The sequence below is a fragment of the Lontra canadensis genome, unplaced genomic scaffold, assembly GCF_010015895.1.
Source record: "Lontra canadensis isolate GAN:19392208 unplaced genomic scaffold, GSC_riverotter_1.0 scaffold19, whole genome shotgun sequence".
NCBI lineage: Eukaryota > Metazoa > Chordata > Mammalia > Carnivora > Mustelidae > Lontra > Lontra canadensis.
The window spans coordinates 23672659-23696836 of NW_022631013.1; the positions used below are offsets into that span (position 1 = coordinate 23672659).

General features: G+C 44.7%; 1 protein-coding gene across 1 annotated transcript; it reads right to left on the reverse strand.

The window, feature by feature from the left end:
- Positions 1-239: 239 nt before the first annotated feature.
- FRRS1L (ferric chelate reductase 1 like) lies at positions 240-22620 on the reverse strand. The gene is made up of 5 exons (XM_032860810.1): positions 22315-22620; positions 10142-10226; positions 7739-7877; positions 4191-4437; positions 240-789 (listed from the first exon to the last, which is right to left on the reverse strand). The coding sequence occupies exons 1-5, from the start codon at positions 22550-22552 to the stop codon at positions 617-619; spliced, it is 882 nt and encodes a 293-aa protein (XP_032716701.1). The 5' UTR covers positions 22553-22620; the 3' UTR covers positions 240-616.
- Between the last annotated feature and the right edge of the window lie 1558 nt (positions 22621-24178).

Sequence of the window (24178 nt, forward strand, 5' to 3'; positions counted from 1 at the left end):
ATTTTCTTATCATTGCAAACTTTCCCATTCTCCCCATCAGCTGTGTAAATATCCAAACGTATTTATGGAAATTTGAAACTTCTCCCGACTAAAAGGTTGATCGTGAACTAGGGCCACCCAGTAAAGTTCTCTTTAGTAATGCTCCAAGTAAACTCTCCTGAGCTGTAGTTGGAAGAATAAAGGTCGTTTGGAATCCGTGTGCCTAGCTAGCTCTTTCTCTACATTTCTCTACCTTATGTGTTATCTGACCAAGTAGCCAAGGCCACATGGCATGCAGGTCACCAAAAAAGGCAGCTTCCTCGACTTCAAAGCTCATTTAGTAAGATGGCCCTAACAATTTTCATCAAGCCAACTCAGAGATGTTATGAAGCTCAAATAAGAAAACACATGTGAAAGTGCTTAGAAAAAATTTTAAGTACTTTCCAAAAGTATGGGATCAATATTAAACAATCCTCTTTGATTAGAAAAGCAGCTTGCTCTTTCTTCCAAAAAACTGAAATCATAGGAGTCTTTTTTTTTAAATAAGAAAAGCTAAAATTATACTGCATATTCTTTAAAAATATATTTATACTAAAGACTTTCTAATCTATTTAATATGTTGGCTTTGCAGCTGTAGTTAAGGGGTTCCCATCAGTAAGTAGAAGGTCAGGGCAACAATGAGAAGCAAACAAAATGGAGAGGAGAAGGTTTGATAGGCAGCTGATGGCATAAAAATGTCTTCATACTTGTAAATACTGACAACACGTTCTGAAGTCGGTGGTGAGTCTATGTCGTGTCGGGTGATAGAGCCTTTAAGAAAGAAAGAGGAAGGGGTCAGTTAAAAAAAGAAAAGAAAAGAAAAGAAAAGAAAAGAAAAGAAAAGAAAAGAAAAGAAAAAGAAAGAAAAGAAAAGGAAAGAAAAGAAAAAAGAAAAGAAAAGAAAAAAAGAAAAGGAAAGAAAAGAAAAGAAAGAGATTTAAAATGACATATGCAAACAACGGAAAGACCAGACAAGTCTTTAGCATTGAATCCATAAGCCGGGATTATAAAGATCTGGAATCAGGTATTAGAGCTATCAAAGAATTCTTTGTAACTGTACCTAAATAGGAATAGAAGGAACATTGAAATTACCTAAATCTGCCCCCTAAAGACTGGTTCTCATGAATCCAGACACTCACTACCAGAACAACATTACAGATCTCTCCACTTCACCCCATGTTGTTGGTTCTTCGTATCATCTGAATGCCCACTTTCAAGTTCTCTAATGAGTTTCATCTCACTAATACCATAAGGAAAACTATGCTGATTTCAGACAGCAAGAGCTACAATTTTTTCCCCTCAAATGTACCTTTCCTCTATGGGTCATCAACCACTCCTGACCACGCCCTCCTTCTAGATGGAGGTCTCTGTCACTGTCTATGGATAATGAAGTGGTGGTCGGCCCAGGTTGGACCAGAGAGCGTGCAGGTGTGCGGTGCACACATCTGTATGGCCGAGAGGCAGAGGGAGGTAGCAGGAGGATTAAGATACCAAACAAGTGTTTGGACAAGAGACATTTTTTTTTTTTAACCTGATGAGACATGTAAAGAGGGAAAGACTGTGTACATGGGATGCTTAAAAAGCTGAAGTTGATTCAACATGCCTGGCCTCCTGAATAAGCCACATGGAAATTGGGTTAGGGGGACTACAGGAGTGTGAGTTCAGAGCAAAGGTCTCCTTGGAAACAGGGCTCAGAGTGAGTGTTCTTTAAAGTCCTACGTGCTAGGGAAGCCCTGCCAGACTGGACATGTTAATTCCCTGCTCCAGCCTCTGTGCTGGCTCCTGTTAGCGCTAGTCAAACTCAAGTTGGTAGAGATTTTTCTTTCAACAGACACAGACACATTCCCCTCTCCTATCCAACCAAACTTCCCTCATTGGTCGTTTACATGGGCTCCTAGGCTTATCCGTGCAGCTCCACTTCCCTTAAGGGAAACCTAATCCCACATCCCCTTTAAGCTTAAACTATAGTCCCTTTGAGAGACTTTAAGAGAACAGATAGGGGGGTGCCTGGATGGCTCAGCGGGTTAAAGCCTCTGCCTTTGGCTCAGGTCATGATCCCAGGGTCCCGGATCAAGCCCCACATCTCAACAGGGAGTCTGCTTCCCCCTCTGCCTGCCTCTCTGCCTACTTTTGATCTCTGTCAAATAAATAAATAAAATCTTAACAAAAAATAAGAATCAACAGAACACCCTGCACTTTAAAAGAATAAACAAAAAAAGAGAATGGATAGGATTTGATCAATAGAGAGGGACTGAATCAGTAATGGACGCACAAGCCTGTATATGGGGTAGGAATAGGCCTGTTCTGTTTGGGGACAATGAGAACACCTAGAGTCCTGGAGGGCTGATCAGGCAAAGTGGGATCAGACTTAAGGAGGACCTGGAATGTTAGGCTGTTATTCCATTTACGTCAGACGATGACTTTCCCAAGTACGGCACTCTCCAATTTGTAAAGGAACTTCAAATACTCGTTTTCATTTCATGCTTACAATGATTCTTTGAAGTTGGTATTCTCATCATCCCCATTTTAAACACCAAGAAATTGGGAATTAAGAATTTAGATGAGAGCTGTGTATAGCAAACAATGGGAAAAACACACACTCAATTCTAAAGTTTTAGGCTCCAAATCCCATGATTTTAAATGGGTTCATTTCTCCAAGCTGAGATATAATTTATTTCTGTGAGTACTGAAAGTACTCAGAGATTTAACTGCAGATCCATTGTTGGGATCCTGGGAAATAAGCAAAATGGAAAGGTGTCATAAATCTGGAGGCCAACAAATGTTTTCCAATTAGAAATAGGCAAAAAAAAAAAAAAAAAAATGGGGGCGCCTGTGCCTTCAGCTCAGGTCATGATCTCAGGGTCCTGGGATGGAGTCCCACATAGGCCGCCCTGCTCAGCAGAAAGCCTGCTTCTCCCTCTTCCTCTGAGCCTCCCCTCTGCTTGGGCTTTCACTCGCTCGTGTGCCCGCGCTCTCTCTCCAAATGAAGAAAAAGAAAAAGAAACAGGCAAAGAAGGTATAAAATCTCCAGACCAATCAGTGGAAACTCCTACAAGGACCATGAACAACTCACTTCCATTCTTAGGCCGTTAGGCTTGATCAGCCAGGAGGAATGCCGAAGATGCCATGTAACTTGATTTCGGCAACCTCCCAAAGGTGTCATGATATTCTTGGGTCTTTGTGGGGGATCTGCTGAAAAGCCCCGCCACTCAAAGTGAGGTCCCAGTGATGCAGCATTCCCTGGGAAGCTGGTTAGAAATGCAGAGTCTCAGGTTCCGCCCCAGACCTACTGAAACTGCATTTGAATATTGCCAGGTAATTCCTGTACATGTTAAAATTTGAGGAGTGATGGGCTAAATTATATGATAATTTGGTAGATTTGTGACTATCAGAATAGTCATAAAATAAACACTAATGGGATGGTTGGTGTTAGTCTCTACAGAAGTCTCCAGATGTCCTTTCCCGTTCAATATTTTTTATATTTATTTATTTTTTAAGATTTTATTTATTTATTTGACAGAGAGAGAGCACAAGCAGGGGGAGCAGCAGGCAGAGGGAGAGGGAGAAGCAGACTTCAGCTGAGCAAGGAGCCTGATGCGGGGCTCGATCCCAGGAACCTGGGAACATGACCTGAGCCGAAGGCAGATGTTTCACCAACTGAGCAACCCAAGTGCCCCATATTTGTTTATTTTCAATATTTTTTATTCTTAGCGTATAAGCGCTAAGAGTACTCACTGAATTTGGAGTCAGTGAGACCTAGGACTGAATTTTAGTTCTTCCGTTAATTGGTTATATAGCCTTGAGCAAGTTCCTGAAACTCTCTAAAATGAGGATGGTAATATCTATACCGCTTAAGGACGTGGTGAGGAGTAAATGAGAATGTTGTGAGAATTTAATATAACACGTACCCCCACATTAGCAGACCCATGATCTATTCCATTAAGCACAGAGCTCGTCAGGTACTACCTTGTACTGTGCCAGCTGTGTACACGTATTACTTGTCCATTTGTATGTCCATGTGTGTAAAAAGTCCATAACAACTTCCTAAAGGCAGGATCCTATCTCCTTTTTTTACTCTATCCAAAGGGCTTATCGCTCTCTTGTCCAATAAATAATGAATGCAAGCAAAGCAGTGTCTGGAGTTTAATCCAGATGACAAAATGTAAGCTTACCCTGAATGGCTGGACCCCAGGCAAACAGATAATACCAACTCAAATGCAGATCAACAATTGTCTCGTCTCTGGGAACATTCACAGGGCGTTTAAATCTGCAGGTGACCCGATTATTCTCAAAGACTCCTTCTTCATCTCTGGCAGGATTTCTCTGGATCTCCTTCGCCCACTGGCCTACATTATAGAAGTGCTGTATGCGGACCCTGCCATTGTCATCGTGGACACAGGCCATGACATCATCACCACCCTGCATGGAAACAATGAAGGAAGGAGTCAAAGGTGCGTCTTTTACAAACTTCTCTGCTAGAAAGAAATTTCACTCAGATATATCTGCCTCATTATCTCTGGAATTTGAAATCTCACCTCCCCAAATTATTTTTATTAAAAAGGCTTTAACCGGGGCTCCTAGGTGGCACAGTGGGTTAAGCCACTGCCTTCAGCTCAAGGTTCTGGGATGGAGTCCTGCATCGGGCTCTCTGCTTGGTGGGGAGCCTGCTTCCTCCTCTCTCTCTGCCTGCCTCTCCGCCTACTTGTGATCTCTTGGTCAAATAAATAAATACAATCTTAAAAAAAAAAAAAAAAAAGCTGTAACCAAGTGACCGCAGTTAGCATTGCAAGAGTGAACATCAAGTGCCTCCTGACATGACATTCAAAGAATACATCACCAGCGATTTAGTCCTCCTGCTGAAGATGCACACCGAACCTAATCATGAAGAAACAAACCCAAACTGAGAGTCATTCTACAAAAAATCATTATAAAAAGAATTCCAAGACATACTTGTGATCTTCAAAAGAGCCAATGTCGTGAAAGACCACACACACACACACACACACACACACACACACACGGTAAAGAAACAATTTCAATAAAAAAGACAAAGCATTCATGACAACTAGTAATATTCCTAGACAGAATCCCAAGTCATAAAATAAGAATGTCTATAAAATGTAGTTTTATATGGGCAACATTGGAAAATGGGCACCATGTTTGATCATACTATCATGTTAATGTTAAACTTCCTGACTTTAACCAATAGATTGACTCTCGAAAGCTTCCAGGAAATAAGAAAAATAATAGCAAGTAGCAGGAGCAGCAGCAGGGGAGAGAAATAAAGCACATGTGGCAAAACGTCATCATTTGTGGGAAAAAAAAAAGTTCTGGACGTGGACAACGATGATGGTTGTACGTGTGAACATAGTTAATGCCACTGATGTGTACATTTTTAAATGGTTAAAATGGTAGATTTTACGTTTATGTACATTTACTCTGTAGGGGGTCCTGATAATGAGAAAAGCTAGGCATGTGTGAGGGCTGGGGTATATGGAAATTTTCTGTGCCTTTCTTCAATTTTGCTGTGAACCTAAAACTGCTCTAAAAATAGTCTCATTAAAAAAATAACCTATAATGTACCATTTCAAAAAAAGTTTAAGGTTATTAAAAAGAGGTTCCATTTTGCTTTTCCCTTACATCAGGTTTTGAAAAAAAATTTCATCTGTGCTTGGAATAAAAGGAGAAGAAAAGAGAGACTTACCTGTTAAAGGCCTTCAGATAGCAAAATGTCAAACATAGGGTGTTTGACCCTTGAACCTGGGTGGCACAGTCGGTTAAGCCACCAACTCTTGGTTTTGGCTCAGGTCATGACCTCAGGGGCCTGGGATCAAGCCCTGAGTCAGGCTCTGTGCTCAGCAGGGGGTCTGCCTGAGGATTCTCACTCTCCCTCACCCCTCCCCACTCATGCTCTCTAAAATAAATATATCTTTTTCAAAAAATGTCAAACATAAAATTCGAATGCCCCTTACTCAACCTCTGTCCTCTGAGCACCCTAAATTTTTTTAAAGATTTTATTTATTTATTTTACAGACAGATCACAAGTAGGCAGAGAGGCAGGCAGAGAGAGGAGGAAGCAGGCTCCCCGCTGAGCAGAGAGCCTGATGCTGCGGGGCTCATTCCCAGGACCCTGAGATCATGACCTGAGCCGAAGGCAGAGGCTTAACCCTCTGAACCACCCAGGTGCCCCTGAGCACCCTAATCTTAACAGCTACACCATGAACACAAATGCATTCTAGGACAGGAAATGGTCATTTGCATTGCAAGCCAGCTTCCGGGATGGCACACACCTGCTGTTTCTCTCACTGACCCTAAAGTAGGAGACAAGACATGCAGATTCATATCCATGCAGTCTTACCAGGTAGGCCCACGGTCTTGCTGCCAGGACTGGCTTTGGTAGAAGCTCATTGTTCTGGTGACCTTTCCAAGAGCAAAGCCCCCAGAGCTCTAACTGCTTAGCCTGATCCCCCAGTCTCTACTTAATACCCACTTACAACCTCTCCCAGATTCACCAGTGAACACTGTCAGCACTACCTTCAAAGCATATCCCAAATCTGAGCACTTCTCGCCACTCCCACTGCTGTAAGCTGATCTGAGCCGGCCTCCTCTCATTACGGGAGCCTCAGGGCAGGCCAGACAAAGAGAGGGAGGCTCCTCATGGGGGAGCAGCAGCCTGTGCAAACGTACAGGGGCCCCGCATCAGGCTCTCTGCTCAGCGGGGAGCCTGCTTCCCCCTCTCTCTCTCTGCCTGCCTCTCTGCCTACTTGTGATCTCTGTCTGTCAAATAAATAAATAAAATCTTAAAAAAAAAAAAAAAAGTGCAGGGGCCCAAGAAAGTCTGGCTGTCTGGGAAGCACCCTGGCACAGTGAGATGGCAAATGATGGTATCACACAGGGAAGAGGGAAGAAGACAGCTAAGACACAGAGAGAAGCAGAGGTAAGAGATGGACAGCTGCCTGGGGTCCACATGCTCCGCCTGGTCCTGCGCTGGGTTCCTGGTCTCTCTGAGGTCCAGAGGTGTACTGTGGAAGACTGAATTGTTGGGTTCAAATCTTCATTCCCCAGTAGTACTATTACATACCTGCCCCTTCACAGGGCCTCTTGGGCAGGACAGTGAACTTCCCAATCCCTTCATTCTGGGCTTGGCTGTGTGACTCACTTTGGGCAATGAAATGTTAGCAGATGTGACGTGAGTAGAGGTTTGAAATAGGCTTGGAGGTCTCTTGCCCTTCTGTCTCTGCCATGAGAATGACATGCCTTGGTAGCTGCTAGTTCCAGAATGATGAGAGAAAACCCGAATCCAACTCATGCCTTGGGTTCAAGTCCAGCTGAACCCTAACCAAGGAACACACATGTGGACAAGAAATAAATGCTTCTAAACCATGTGGTTTGGAGGCTCTTCTTGCAGCATTACTGCCCAAATAACTAACAAATGCAGGTACCACACGATACCTCATATTTCTGTAACCAGCCCTTCCTTTTCTGTTTAAGCTAGCTTGAATTTTTCACTTGCAATCAGAGAGCCATAACCAATATAATTGGTATACTGCTTTTATCAATTTATTTCCCTTGCTTTGAAAAAGAAAATCAAATGTTGGAGATGCGCATATTTCACAGTGGCATGGTGGCTGGGAGAAACCATGCCCGTTCTCCAAAATCTGAAGTGCACAGCAAACTAAGGGGGGAAAAAAATAATCTTTTATCATGATTTGCGTCTTACCATTTTCTTGTCTGAAGAGAATCCAACTGCCACCCAACCATCTGTGTCAGCACTCAGCTCAAATTCCACATCGGCCCCTATCATCCGGTAGCTGAGGAAGTAGTCACAGGTCTCTGCATTACAGCCCGGCTTGCCATATCTATAGGATAGAACAAAACAGAGCACCGCTGCTTCATCTTCTTATTTGCAAAACATTAAGAAGGCAACAATTTATCAGGCAGAGAGAAGCAAGATTACCACCAATGAATGAGATCCTTGCTACCAGCAATCTGAAAACCACAGTTTCACTTAGAAGAGATCTTGGAAAATATCTGCTCCTTTTTACCTACATAGAACCCGAGGACCAGTGATGGGAAGGGGCTTGCTTGCACAGTGAGTCAGTAGCTGCAAGAGGACTTGAACCTGGGCCTCCACTCCCAGCCAGAGTTCTCAACATTATATTAGAGTTTCTCAGACATTCGTTAGGACTGAGTTCTTTCTGAATCCCTTTCAGGGGAAGAAATTCTCAGAGTTAATAAACTGTCTTTGTGAATTAAATATATACCAGTTCTTTTTCACTTACAAGTTTTCATAAACTAAATTAACAAAAACTTACAGATTAAATATAAATCAAACTACAGACCCAGGAACGTGTAAATTCTGAGCATTTGGGTAATGGATGGTGTAATCTTACTGAAGGTAGATTTTGCTTACCTGCATAAGCCATATCTCACTATACTGCGCAGGGTCTCTTGGCTGACCACACTCTTTACTACTAAATATGATTCCACTTTCCTCCACTTTTATCTGTTTGAATGGCTGCAAAACCCTCATACATACCTCAAAGGAATACCTCATTTGGTATTCCCTGAGCATGAATGCATCATTTATTTATAAAATCTGCCTTGGTTCTATTGGGCTATCGCATAATTACAAATCAGGACACCAGAGTACTGAGCAGTATAAACTGGTTATCCACATAATCCAATTATGCATACATTCATCATTTTAAGGGGCATGATTGCAATGGAAACACAAATTTAAATTTTCATCCGGGGGACTTGTGGATCCTTTAAGAATCAGAAAGCCCTAGTGAGAGGGACATTGCTTCATGCCATTTTCAGAAGAACAGAAAACTAGCAATGGGTGGGACAAGGGAAGCTCAGGCAGAAGGTACCTGAAGAAACAGGGCACAAGGCTGCCAAGTAATGACTGAGGAGGGAGGCAAGGAACATGCCAGCAGGCTGGCAGGGACCCTGAACGGCTGGGAAGAGATGTGAGCTGAGGACAGTGTAGAACCAAGTGAAAATGTTGAATGGGTGTAAAGAAAGTTAGAGGATTGAATGGGCCAGAAAAAAAACCACCCCGAAGACAGCAGGTACCGAAATTCCTTCCCTTCTAGAAAATGTCCCCCAGTCACCAGAGTTAACATTGCTGGCCTGTTTCCTCAATAATAGTATTATTCGGATTCTTAAAAATTCCTTAGACGGGTGCCTGGGTGGCTCAGTCAGTCAAGCATATGATTTTAGCTCAGGTTATGATCGAGCCCCATGGCAGACTCCTTGATCAGCGGGGAATCTGCTTCTCCCTCTTCCTCTGCTCCTCCACCCTGCTTGTGCCCTCTTTCTCTCTGTCTCTCGAAAATAAATAAATAAAATCTTTAAAGAAAATTCCTTAGAAATACTCTTGTAATCCAACGAGAACTCAAAACCCCTTTATTTAATTTTTTCTCCTTAGACCTCGAGCACTGAGCAAAAGAAAAAAAATTCAGAACTTTCAGTGCAATGGGCATCACAACCTTTACTCAAGGACAATTTAGTTTAGGAAATAACAGTTTCAAAGAGGAGGTGGCTTTTCCAACAAAGTGGGGGTGTCTGGATGGGAGGCTCACCGTCTATATCAGTGTTTGCTAGTTCTGGGCCATCATGTCTTGATAGAGCATGACTAGTAATCACGTGGGGACTCCCTAAACCTGTCATACCAAACTCACTACAATCATCAGTGTTCATGACTAGAGAGTATCATCCAGATACCCCTAAGTCATGAATATTTGAAAAGAAATTTGGTCTCAGACGTGTCTATCATGGTCTGTCCCACTCACAGCCCTGCTAATAAGACACAGCCCATGTCACGTGATTCTTTTTCATACAGCCAACTGGTCAGGAGTAGACACCTGGGCCAACGGCAATATGGTCATATATGAAAAACCAGAGAAGGACATTCCAGTGCCAAAGAGCCTTTGAGAGCTTGTGGCCTCCAAGACCAGAGACTGGGTTGGCCATCGGAAGCAGGCCACACCCCTGCTGACAATATGAGGGGGCTGCAGGCCCTTGATTAGAACGAGCTGTATACATAGGAAATACTACCTCGAGAAGTAAATCAGTGCCTTAGACTTAAAGTTATCCAACTTGCAGATCTACCAACCTAAAGCATCCCTTAGTTTTTCCACAGTCATCCACTTTGATTTTGGCAAATGGATCCACAGGAGGAGCAGTAGGGAAAGGGTAACCTAGACAGTGAGAATAAACAATGGTTAGAAAATCCAGTGACAGCTTTTCCAAGGAGAAATCTTTCTTTTTAGTATGTTGACTATTTTCTATCATGTGTGTCTAGAAATGTTTAGGTCCTCAGAAAAGGGCTTCGTGTAAGCCTAATCACCCTCTTCAGGAGGGGAGGGCATAGGGCACACGTCTTTGAGCCAGTCTTATATGTGAACTGAGAATTATGTGGCCTTTCCCTCATTATACAGGCAGGGAACATGAGGCAGAGAGCTGGCCTAATTTCATAAAACCATGGGCTCACCACCATCCCTGGAGTGTGAACATCACAGTTTTCATACAATAGCCATGCTCTAAAAGAAAAAAAGTCAACAATGAAATATTTGTATATTTGATAGTAGAGGTTTTCCATTTATACCTATACAGGATAATAGGATTTCCCCCTTTCTCTGAACTTCCATCTCTCACGAAGTTTATAGGACATTTTCCTGGCTCACTAAATTCTTCAAGCACATCGTTTCTAACAACTGAGTCTCTTTCTCGTAAGATCACTTAACGTCCGAATGCATTCAACCCCACACTGAAGGGTAGGCCTGCACTATGTTTTCGATCTGTGACAGCAAGATTTCTTCTTCTCAGCTGTTAACTCTATGCATATGGGAACCACATGTGGGTCATCTTGGGCTCTCTGTCCAGCGTAGTGCTTGGTACTGGATGCTGATCACATGATTGTCAAATGAATAAATAAAATCACCCACAGATACTAGGCAATGTACATAAATATAAGGGGTCCTGCCCAGGAGCCGTGAGCAGAAGGAGCTGTACTGGGGTCCTGAGGAGAGGCCCATTATATCCTTTCAAGTTGGGAGGGGGTTAGGGAAAGTACAAGCCTCCCAGGTATTTTCGAAACAAGGTTTCCAGGGCCTTGAGGATCTTTCCAGCTATGTTAGGAAAAGGTCATTTATTACTGTTTAGTAAAAACTCAGTCATGAGACCCTTCAGATGTATTATCAGTGGGTCATATACTTAGGGGATGATTGCCAATATATACCTTGGTGGGCAGAGATAAAGGAAGTTTCCAAAGGAAGTTTTTTTTTTTAAAGATTTTATTTATTTATTTGACAGACAGAGATCACAGGTAGGCAGAGAGGCAGCCAGAGAGAAAGGAAGGGAAGCAGGCTCCCCGCTGAGCAGAGAGCCCGACATGGGGCTCGATCCCAGGACCCTGGGATCATGACCTGAGCCGAAGGCAGAGGCTTTAACCCACTGAGCCACCCAGGCGCCCCTCCAAAGGAATTTTTATATGTCAAAGTAGACTACGGGATCCTAGGGGTCGGGCTAAGAGTACCTTTTGCCCTTAGCAAGGTACTAAGGAAACTTAAGTAAAGAAACTGAAGTAACTTAAGGAAACCTAAGTAACTTAAGGAAACTTAGTAAGGAAATTTAATTTTTCTTTTGCCTTTGCTTCCCATATCACACTAGATTGTACTTTTAAAAAAAGCCGCTAAGCCACACCTTCCTGGCACACATCTGTACACTTTGGATAGTTCATTTCTACTACCCTAGATCTTGATCACATGCTAAAATACAGCCCTAGTAGCTTTTTGCCATCTTTAAGTAACTGGGTCAAGGGCATTACTTTTTCTACTTTTATGCTTATTTTATGCTGAGCCCTAAATCTACTTCGGTACTCCAGACTGAGTCCAGCCTTGGAAGAATTTTCTCTTTTTCTCTTAACATTTATTGAACAACGGCATAACGCTACAAACGATGCTAAACATCTTCACGTATGTTCTTATTTCTCACTAAATGCTGAGGCTATTTTTTTTCTCAGAGTATTTATCCAGGAATGCAATGACTACTCATGTTTTAAAAATTCTATGGGTACCTGGGGGACCTGGATGGCCCAGGCAGTTGAGCTTCCAACTCTTGATTTCATCTCATGTCATGATCTCTGGGTCGTGAGATCAAGCCCTGCCATGGGCTTTGCGCTCAGCTGGGAGTCTCCTGGAGACTCTCTTTCTCCCTCTGCCCCTCTTACTCACAGTTTCACCCTCACATAAATAAATATGTATTTTTAAAGATTTTATTTATTTATGTGAGAAAGAGAGAGAGAGAGAACGCACGCACAAGAGATCACAAGCAGGAGGGGCAGGCAGAGGGAGAGGGAGAAGCGGGTTCCCTGTTGAGTAGGCAGCCCGACATGGGAGTGGATCCCAGGACACTGGGATCATGACCCAAGCTGAAGGCAAATGCTTAACCCACTGAGCCACCCAGGGCACCATAAATAAATTTTTAAAAAATTGGGGTGCCTGGGTCTACTTGTGATCTCTCTCTGTCAAATAAATAAATAAAATCTTTAAAAAAAGATAAAAAAAAATTTTTTTTAAAATTCTGTAGATAACTGAAACAGACAGTCTCTTACAATGCTGCTTCTCAGTTTCCCCATCTTCTTCTGATATCTTTACCACTTCCTAGCACCTAGAACAAATACACTGGCATACAGCAGATTTCCATCTCAATAAATGCCAGTTATTATTACTATTATGTTACTATTACTATTAAGTTTTGTAAACTGGACTGAGAATAATAACTGTTGGGTAAGATAATCTCTAGGAAGAATGGGTTTCTAAGCTCTAAATACAAGCAAGCTTTGGAACAAAACTCATTTATTAACGAACCAAACTACCTTTTAGTGTTGGCAAATGGCTTCTCAGGGGTTTTCTAGTGCTAATTTCCTATTCTCTTTTACAATTCTAAAACTTGGAGTGAGAACTTGTTTTGCCAAATGCTTTTGGGGCCTTTTTCTCTGGTTTTGTAAGATGTTGTATAATAAAGAATTTGACTGGTTTTTCTCCATGGTCCCTGGGTGAGAGGCTTGGAATTTCCCAGCAAGACTGTCTTTGTTATTCATGAGCCCCTTGGGCTCACACTGGATTTTATGCTAAGAGATGAGAGGACATGGGATGGGGGCTGGTCACCAGAAAAACCAACCATGTGACTAGAGGTTTGGGACTGTCAGCCAGCCCCTCCTCCAGGGAGGGATGGGAGGCTGGGGACTATATTTAATTATGTAACCAGTGATTAAATCAATAATGCCTATATAATGAGACCCCAATAAAAACTCCGGACACAAGCTCAATCCCGCTTCCTGGTAGGTGAACAAACTAATACTAGGGAGGGTGACAAGGCCTGATTCCATGAGGAGAGGATATAGGAACTCTGCATTTGGGAGATCCCCAGACTTCCCTCATGTGTGTCTTCACCAGCTGTTCCTGAATTACATCCTTTATAGAAAGTACAGTGCCTTCCTGAACTCTGTGAAATAATCGAGTGAATATGACAGAACCTGAGGGGGGCTGGGGGTAGCCCCAGGATTCGCAGCCAGTTCATCTACAGTGAGAGCAGTCGCGTTATGGACCACCCCTTTTGGTTTGTGGGTTCTGCGCTAACTCTGGGTTATTAGCACCAGAAATTAATTTCACTCTACTAGTTGGGGTTGGCAGAATAATATTAATCGCAGCAACATTACCATTTCCCCCCTGAATTTAAATGATCTATTTGGCACAAATTTAGTTTGGCCCATGTGCCAGTATTTAAGCTCTCGTCTGTGAGCTACAACCGGGCCTTCTATAGCCAACTCTATGATGGGCCGAGCATTCCGCAAACCACATTTCTCCTTTGCCAACTGGCTAGGCTCTGACAAAAGGAAACACTGGAGGGAGGCTAGGAGGCAGGAAGAAGGGAAGACCATTCCTTCCTGATGGGGTTTTAGAATACAGGTGAGGTTCTGTGGGGTGGAATCCAGATCCAGTGACCAAGAAAGAATTCTTGAGACATCTTAGGTGCAAAATAGTGGTTTATTAAAGTGCGGGGACAGGACCCGTGGGCAGTAAGAGCTGCTGCCCCGGGGTTGTGAAGGGTGGCTGATTATACACTATGGGATTGGGGTAGTAAGGCAAAAGGGGTTTCAAAACGATTTTCTTATGTTGAAGACAACTCACAGGATACCAGGGGCTTTGCCAGTTGTCAAGTTAAGGTGGTTTTTCCCTCTATGAAGGTTGTTTTTCCCAACTATAAACATAGTTGGGAAGTTCCTGGAGGAACATTACACTCTCCCCCACTTCAAGTATCTGTCAAGGGGCTGCAGATTATAAGCATTTAATTGTGTCTACGTTTCCTTCTGGAAGCGAGGTTATTCATAGAAATGCTTTGTTCTTGTAGATTGCTAAGACATGTGTAAACTGAGGGAGACTCATGTCTTGCAGGATTGTGATCTCTACAAATGAACTATGTTTTCCCTTTAGGGCAGCCAGGAGTGCCTGAGGAATGTCCATGTATGCCATGGTGGGGAGGGGGAGGTGGTCAGCTTCTGTTTTGTCCTCAGCTTGCCTTCTGTTCCCTCATCATTTCCAACTGGATTGCTGCCCACCACTCCACTCCTCAGTGATCCTGCTTCATCCTTGCCATGGCAAGTTAGTTCCAGCTTCCAGCTTGCTTTCTAGACTCCCCTAACCAGCCTGTCATCCCTCAAAGGAACCAGCAGCAGCTGGGCAGAGAGCCCCATTCTCAGAGGATGGGCTGCAGTTTGGGGGGGCCTTGAGGGGGTCCCTTGGCTGAGCTTCTAGATTCTCACTGCCTCAAGCCCTTCTCTGTGCCCTGACACATCCCACCACCCAGTCCCAGGGGCAGTAGCTGCTTCCAACCATTCCCATCTCTGTGCCCCGTTTTGCTTCTCCAGTCCCCCAACACCTACTTAGATAGCTCCGGGGCTGATCATCCTCTTTAGGAACAACAACAACAAAAAAAGCTTAGAACTGGTTTCTGTCTTTCTGATAGGATCTTGATGGATAGAGACTGAATGGATTAATCCTTAAATACCAACACAATGGATTTGCAGGCTGTACCTTATCATCCGTTCTCCTGGTAACTAGCGAGAGAGTGTCCTTCAACAGGGTATTTGACAGGCTTTGTACAGCTGGACTGCCACATTATCTTTAAAATTTTAATTTTTAAGTCTGTGGGTGCACCAAATGAAACTGATGACATTTCTTGGTTTGGCCTGAGACACTCCTAACAGTCTATGCAAAGCCCATCTTCTATTTTCCCCTAATCCGTTCCTAAGCCCACTTTCCTCCTGGTCTAGAGTATTTCCTATGTAATCTTCTGCAAAGCCTGCACGTTTTAACAAAATGAGCACTCTGACGCATACATCTTAGAAAAGCAGTATTTTACTGTGCTATACTGAAAGGGGGGTTGGGAGGTAAGCGTCTGTCTCATCTGTGCTAGCTCCTCAGAGATCAGGGAACTCTGCCTGCCCAGGGTGAGGTCCCGCCTTACTGCAAAAATCCTTTCATGTTCCCAAAAACAACATCCTGAAAGTCTTGCATGATTCCCTTATAAAATAATCACCAAAGTGCATTCAGCAGAACCTGGATCTACCGTGGAGGCTCCACGCCAAATTTTTCACTGAGCTACCAACACCACTGTGCCACGCTGCCCACAGGCGGCGATGCCCTGGCCGTCCCAGGCCATGTAGGAGATATCCAGAAGCACCCAAGCAGAGCAGACTAGCAAGGGCCCACCCCGACTCACCAGCCACCATCCCTATGTTGATCTTTATAAGTGTGTGCTCTTGAAAAGTAGAAGCCTTATGCATGCTTTCAATCTGCATAAGCAATACTGTGTGGTACAGCTTCTCCTACTTATTATTTTCCTTTGGAAATCTATCCCTATATATAAACATGAGTCCTGTTATTATTCCTGACTGAAGAGCATTCTCTGATGTGCATATAACCAGATTTTTTTTGAAATAACCTCTCGGGGTGCCTGGGTGGCTCAGCGGGTTAAAGCCTCTGCCTTCGGCTCAGGTCATGATCCCAGAGTCCTGGGATCGAGCCCCGTGTCGGGCTCTCTGCTCAGCAGTGAGCCTGCTTCCTCCTCTCTCTCTCTCTCTCTCTGCCTACTTGTGATCTCTGCCTGTCAAATAAATAAATAAAATCTTTTAAAAAAAGAAAAAGAAAAAGAAATAACCTCTCAATTGCCTTAATGTTTGAAGTGCCTTCAATGTTTGCTTCATCAAAAAAAAAATTTTTTAATAATGATGAGAAGAACTGCCTTACTTAGGCTTCTTCTGGACATATGCAAGAGGTTTTTGTTTTGTTTCCATAAACCCCGGAGAGCTAGAGCTAGGTCACACCCTTCATTCCAGGAGGCTCAGCGAGGTCGGTATTCAGCCAGAGGGGAGGGGTCTATCATCCCACCCCCAGAGCACGAGTTTCCTATTTTCCCTCCAGTCTTGCCTGTACTTGATAGTATCCCACATTCTCAGTATTTTAATTTGTATTTCCCCAAGTACTAGTGCAGCTAAACATCTCGTATCTGTATTGGCCACTTGGGTTTCCTTTTCTATGGTGTGTATATACACAATTGTTGAAATTTTTTTTAAACTTGGTTTTTGGTCTTTCTCATGGGAATTTATGTGCATTTCTGATACTAATTCACTGTTGGTTCACTGTTGGTTTCACACGCTGCGTTTCTCCCCTCTCTGGTCTGCCCCCCATCTTGCTTTTTTCTCTGATATCCTTCCTTGGAACAAAATCTTTAAATGTGATGATGTTGGGGAGATAATTTTTCTTCCTTTGTTTTGTGCTTTTAGAGTCTGGTCCTAGAGATTAATCTGCATTCCAAGGACCTGAAGATCTTTCCCTGCACGTTTATTTATTAACATTGTGGTACTGCCTTTCACATCTAGACTGGACCCAATTGGAATTTATTTTTTTTAATACAATGTAAAGAAAACAGTTCTATTTTTCTCCCTACATTGACTCAATTTTTCTCACTGCCATTTACTCAAATACCTCATCTTTTCCCTAGCAATTTATGAGGACAACTCAATAATTTACTGGTTCTCAGAGGAACATAGATCTATTTCTGGACTCTCTGCTTTGTTCTCTGGTTTATTTGGTGGTTCCTGAGCCAGGATCAGTGTATGAATTGCCAGGCTTCGTAACGTATCTCAGCAATTCACAGAACTTGGTTCTTCCATGCAAAGGATGGATACTAATTTGTCAAGTTCTCTCCCCAAATACTGCTGGGCTCCTGTATGGAACTGTGGTAAATGAACAGATGAATGGGGGGAGAGCTGACATCTCTGTAATGCCAAGTCACTCCTTCCAAGATCATGATATATTTCCCATTTATTCATAGTTTTCATAACACTTAATAGTTAAAAAATGGTTTCTCCACACAGGACCAGGGCATTCTTTGGTAGGCAAAATTTGGACAGTATACAGACTTTTGTTGCTATTTTAGACATCTTGTTTTGACATCTTCTAGCTTATTTTTTGCTAAAAAAGAAGAGAGCTTTTGGTTGACTTATGTTGATCTTGTCTATGGTAACCATAAGGCATTCCCCTTATTAAGGATTTGTTGATTCTTTCCAATTTGCTATGTAAATATTCCTAACAAGAGGGCTAGAAAAACATATATTCATACAAAGACTTGTACACAGATGTTCATGGCAGCATTATTCATAATAGCCAAAAATGGGAAATAACCCAAATATCCATCAGTTGCTGACTATCTGTGGTTTCCTTTCTTGTCTAATTCCCAGACACTCTCTGTTCCTTTTCTGAAATCCCTTGAGCCTGCTTTGCCATCCTCCGCTGGGTGGTTAATGGCTTCTGGTTTGCTATTTATTGCTTCTAATTGACTGCTTGGCTCACAGCCCTCAGGTATTAATTTAGTCTTGATTCCTTGAAGTTTTAACCAGCAGCTGTCTGTTCAAATCTGAGAACGACCGCACCAGCCTCTTTCTCTTTCCAAACTACCTGAATCGTTGTTTCTGCTTATCAGGGTCATAGAATGAAGTACAAAGGTCGAGGAGATTTAGAGAATGTAAAATATGGAAAGCTCCACACATGCGTGCGTGGCCATCAAGCAAAGCTTTTGCCTTGGCACTCCACCAGGTAGAAAACAGCAGTTCCCCACTAACTGCCTATGCCATTGATTCCAAGCCCCTTTCCTCAAGTCTGCCCACCAATATAGCCCATTCAGTCCATCCCACTGTATTTCGGAGTACAGATCAACAGGGACCCTCTATTCCAAAGAGCTGGACACCCTGTACCATCTTATCCATAAAGGGAATGAACAAATCTACGTAGTTCCCTGCTACTTTCTAGCTGTGTGGCTTTTGCTAAGATATTTACATTTTTCCGTGGGTCAGTTTTCTGCACTGACTTAGTGGCAGGGGATGGGGAGAAGGAGAAAATCAGGAAGGCTCCCTGAAAGAGGAGTTAGGAAAGTAAGGATGAGTTGTATAGGCTTAAAGAGTGGGAATCCCTAAGAATTCTGAAATCTAGCATAGTTAAGTGGTGCCTGGGTGGGTCAGTCAGTCAAGTGTTCATCTCTTGATTTTGGCTCAGGTCATGATCTCAGGGTCATGAGATGGAGCCTTGCAATGGGCTCCTTGCTGGGCGTGGAAACTGCTTACGAATCTCTCTCTCTCTCTCTCTCTCCCTCTGCCCATCCCCCCACCCTGCACGTTCTCTCCAAATAGCATAGTTAAACCAAAACATAAAATAAATTTTTTAAAATGAACGTGTTTAGGGGGTAATTAAAGATACCAAATTAGTCAGCTTTCAACTCTGGCTTTGGAGGTCTTGGGCTATCAGGACACTTGGAGAAATGGTTTCTAGACAGGGTGGGTGATGGTCAGTGGGCTTTCCGGAAGTTTCAGTGAATTTTCCATCTCCATTAGTCTAATTCCCTTTTTTGGATTTACATATTACCAGGTCATCTTTTCATTGAAAACTCAGTTAGTTGGCTACTTTGAATCTGAAAAGAGGGTCCCCTGCATAGAAGAAACATTTATTCTAATCACTAGAAAAAGATAACCCCATTTGTACTGATAGAAAGAAAAAGTAATTCTTAGGGTGCCTGGGTGGCTCAGTCAGTCAAGTGTCTGCCTTCAGCTCCGGTCATGATCTCAGGGTCCTGGGCTTGAGCCCCACATCAGGCTCCCTGCTCAGCGGGGGTCTGCTTCTCCCTCTCCCCCTCCCCCTCTCCACCCCTCATGTTCTTGCACTTTCTCTATCTCAAATAAAAATAAATAAGATCGTAAAAAAAAAAAAAAAAGAAGGGGGTGCCTGGGTGGCTCAGTCAGTTGAGCATCTGCCTTCAGCTCAGGTCATGATCCCAGAGTCCTAAGATGGAGCCCTACATCGGGCTCCCTGCTCAGCAGGGAGGTTGTTTCTCTCTCTGCCTGCCATACCCCCTGCTTGTACTCCCTTTCTCCATCAAATAAATAAAAATAAAGTCTTAAAGAGAAGAAGAAAGAGTAGTTTAAAGGCACTATTTCTACCTCTTCACTTGCCACTTCCTTCAAAATCAATCTGGGTCCCTCCTTCTCCATTGAATTTATCTCAGGAAAATTCACCTCTCATTTCCTGAATCCATCAACTATTTCAAGCCGTCACACTACTGGGCCTCACCAAGGCTTGGGACACTGCACCCTGATGTCCCCTTTCCCTTCACTTTCTGGGTTAGAACATCCACCTGGGACATTTGCCTGGTCTGCTTCTCTCGCTCTGCCAGTACCCTTTAAGGCAATGTCCTGATTATTTCTAAGGATCTGGAGAAAATCTCTATTGAAGATCCATAGGGCTAAAACCCAGGCCCAGGGTTATCTAGTGGAGGTGCTGCCCCTGAGAGGCTCAAACCTCCCCACTAGCACCCACCAGCCGGATGTAGGATCTGCACTTGAAGATAGTGAAAGTGCTGGAGAGAAGAGATTTGCGAAGGGGAGGAGTAAGAGATGACTGTAAAAGGAAGTGGGTCCAAAGAGAACATTCCAGATAAACGAGCTGAGGCTTCCTCCATTGAGCAGGCTGGAACCATCATGGATTTCTGGGTGTCAGAGTTGAGCCTCGGGCTGCATGTGCAGAACCGGTGAGAGGGGTAAGCAGACAAACCAGGGATTTGTACACACATTGCCTGCCCTTTTGCCCTGTGGGGTCACCTCACCTAAATGTCCTCCCTCTTCTGGCTCATCAAAGGCTTTCATACTTCCTAGCTCAACTCTATAAAGCCTTCCTTATGGCTGCAGCCACCAGACGTCCATGTTCATAAAACCATCTGGACTCTACAACTAACTTCATTCTCTCTGTATATACAAACGGACATAGAGCATCTGACCTTGATCTCCTTTGTTAGGGACATGTGCCCCATGAGAATATGAGCTCTCAGGTGCCGTGTGTGAGTCACCTGGCAGCATGCTGGGCTGACTACGAACAGAATAAATATGTATTAGATACTTTCAGAAACAGATGGGCTTTGAAATGTTTGATTATTTCCAGAGTGATAATGCTACTTCTGCTTGTCCCTCTCCACCCCCTCCCCCGTCCCTCCTCCTACCCAACCACATGGCTGCCTGGCTAGAAGACTACATTCCCCAGCCTCTCTTGCAGCTAGGTCATGTCATTATGTTCTTGCCAAAGGAATACGAAGAGCAGTGACCTGTGCAACCAGCCTAAAAGGTAATGGTCTGTCCTAAATTTCCTCTTTCTCCTTTCCTCAAGCTTGAACAAGGACATTCAAGCAACCCGTCTTCCACCACACCGATGAGGAGGAAACTTTACTGGATGATGGAACAAGATGGAATGACCTTGTGGAACACAGCTGTCCCAACTGCCCAGACCAGTCAGATTCATGTGAGAAAAAAAATAAAGTACTTTATTTAAGCCGCTCTATGTAGGGGTATCTATTTCAGCACTTGAACCTCTACCCAATTAATATATTCCCCCAAATCCAACCTTTCCATTTCAATACAATAATTCCAATTTTTTTTTAAAACTGGGCATATTGTCTCTCAGCTAAAAGGCTACCTTTCCCAGTCTCCTTTGCATTTACATGTGGCCACGTTGTGGCCAATTAAGTATAATTATTCTATGGGACTTCTGAGTAATCTCCTTATAAAATAGTTAGTGACCTACTTCCCACTTTCTCTTTCCCACTGTCTGGACTGTGAATGTAGTGGCTGGAGGTCAAGCAGCCATTTTGGACTATGAAGTTTCAGGCTAAGATTTGTGAAGAAGCAGAAGGCCAGGATCCAAGGTCTCTGACGAGGATGGAACCTCCAATACCAGCCCAGACCGCCTACTTTTAGATTTCTTTACACGACAGAGAAACTTCTATCTTATTTAAGCTATTAATGTGTGCTTGTTGTATGTAGCTAAACCAAATCCTTCATAACAAATATACACAGCCTCCCATCAGTTGCAAGAATATTTCAACCCCAATTTAATTCTTGTATATTCCTCTTAGCATAAAAATAGGAAAATCATTACTTTCCAAACTGGAGAAGAGGCCAGTTTCTATTCCTTCTACACAGAATCAGCTTGGCTTTTGTGCTCAGTAAAGCAACTCCACAGGGAGGTCTGGAGCTGAAAAACCCCTAGTTTCTGGGCCCACCAGCCCCCAACAATGGTGGCTCACAGCGGGGAACCCTAACACGTGTGGTAACAGAAAAGAACTGGAATGGAAGTCGGGACAGAAATAGGCCCCGGCTAGGATGGCACGGCAGTCAGCAGGAACAGAACGCTGAAAGGTTGGGGCGCTAGTCTCTGCAAATTTAGGTCAATACAGTCAGGGAGAAAATAAGACAACATCACTTTAAATTGTGATTTCTAATTCCCACCAGCTCCCCTGATCTCACACACCCCAGGCCAGATGGCGGCCTCCTCCCCTACCACCCGTTACCCCAACCCTGGACAGGGAGAGTGGAGGCCCGAGCCAAGAACTGGGGGAGCCCAGGCTCTGCCCCACCTGTCCTCAGCCTCCCAGGGCTCGGATGACCACCTCCTTCTCCTGGCCTCAGTCTCCCTACCTGTAAAGCGGGCGGCGGGTGGAAGGCGCTGACAGCTCTTCGGGTGCCTCCTGCAGGCCGGCGGGGGTCTGAGCAGTGCGCTCCCGATTCCAGTCCCGCAGTCCCAGGGCTACATCCACTGGCCTCCTTACCAAGCCGCCCCTCCGGCCGCCTCCCCCCCACCCCCACCCTGCGTCTCCCTCCCGCAGCCCCTCACCCTCTCGCAGCCTCACCCTCCTCGGACAGGTAGCGCAGGTCGTAGAACTCCCCGGCGAAGGTGCCATAGGAGGAGTCGTGGCGGGGCACCGACTCGTCGGCGCCCGTGTCCCCCCGCCCGCGGCCCCGGGGTCCCCGGCCCCCGGGGCCCGCGCCGTCGTCTGCGGGGCTGGCGGCGCAAGTGGCGGGCCCGGCCAGCAGCAGCAAGAGCAGCGGCACCCAGGCCCCCGGGCGCTGCCGGGGCGGTCGTGCCATCGCTGCGCACGGATCCCGCAGCCAGGCCGCTCGGGCCGTAGCGGGGGCGCCGCGGGCGCCGGACCGGGACTGCGCCGCTACCGCTACCGCTGCCGCGGCCGTCAGCACGCGCCCGCCCCCGCCCGCAGCCCGCGCGGCCGCGCAGCCGCCGGTCCCCGCCGCCGCGCGCCTCGCTCTGCGCATCCTCCAGCCGGCGCGATGCGTCCCCTTCCTCCTAGCATCCTCCTCCCGGCTCGGACTCTCTGCTAGCGGTTTCCCTTCCTCCGTCCTTAATTCCAGTCTCCCCATCCGCTCCCTCCCTCCCTCCACGAGTCCCTCCCCTACCACCAACAGATGTGGCCCTTCTAGACCCTTGCTTTCATGTGGTCCGCGGAACAGCTGCATGGCATCCCCAGGAAGCTCGCTGGCATCGCCAATCCCAGGCCTCACTGCAGACCCATGAATCGGTATATGCATATTACCAACATCTGCAGGAGACCTCAGTGCACATCCAGTTTAAGAAATGCTCCCTGGAGGGTGTACCTTGGACACACTTTGCCAGAATTGCTGCCTCCCCCCATTATTTTGTTCCAGCACTTTTTGTTTTATATAAAGCGCTCATTGTACCCATAACTTCTTGGGATGATCACAGAGGTGAATTGAAAGAGCAGGTTCCCGCACTCTAGATAGGTAAACTGAGATGCTTAGAGCCAGAGCGGAAAATAGAACCCAACTCGGGCTGGATTCAGTCCTTCCTCCCAGACTTGAACTGTGTAATCAGCAGACACTGTTGATGACCTTGCATAACCTAACCCCTTCAAAACGAGGCAGCTGGTTTACCGTTTCTGTGCAGCAGGCAGCACAAACCTTGGCAGACCACACCATGCCTGATGACCCCCCGGAATTCTCCACTTTCTCAAATCCATTCCTGCTGCTTCCAATTCTCTTGTTGCTTGTTTACTCAGCCATTTATCCACACAACGCACTTAGGAGAGGCTGGGTCCTGGAGTTCTTTTGGTGGCTTTGGAGTGATAACTGCTTAACTTTTCTGTTAGAAAACATGGACATAATTCCTTTCACGCATTGCAGACCCAGCATTTTAGCCTTTTTCTATTTATTTTTATTTCACTGCATAAACAAAGAAAATACTTAGGGAGGCAAAAAACTACAGAGGTTCCAAATGCAGGCCCAGAAGTCAGACTGTGTGGAGTGGTATATGAGTAACCTCTGTAAAGGCAAGGAAGACTCGGTAAGACACAGAGGTGAGGCTCGATAGGGTTTGATGCTACAGATGGCATGAATGAATATGCGTAAGATTACAAAATACAAATATTCAAAAAGAAACTCGTGATCGCAACCTTTTTTGAACCGTGGGAGATGGAAGATGGGGTTGAAGTCGTAAAAAGTGCTGTGTGACCCAGGGGTCAGGCGTTTGCCTTTGTGTATCAGCTGACACTGATGATGAATTGTCCAAATGAAGTTTAAACATGTTTAGCTTGACAGGTGAATCAGGTGTGTAATTCGTGAAAAGCTTGGGCTTTACTGGGTTTCCTATTACGCCAGTCGTTATGAGAAGTGGATCTGATTTATTGTTTGAAAACAGGTAAGATGAACTGTAATTGCTTAAGAAAATCAAAACGGAGACTT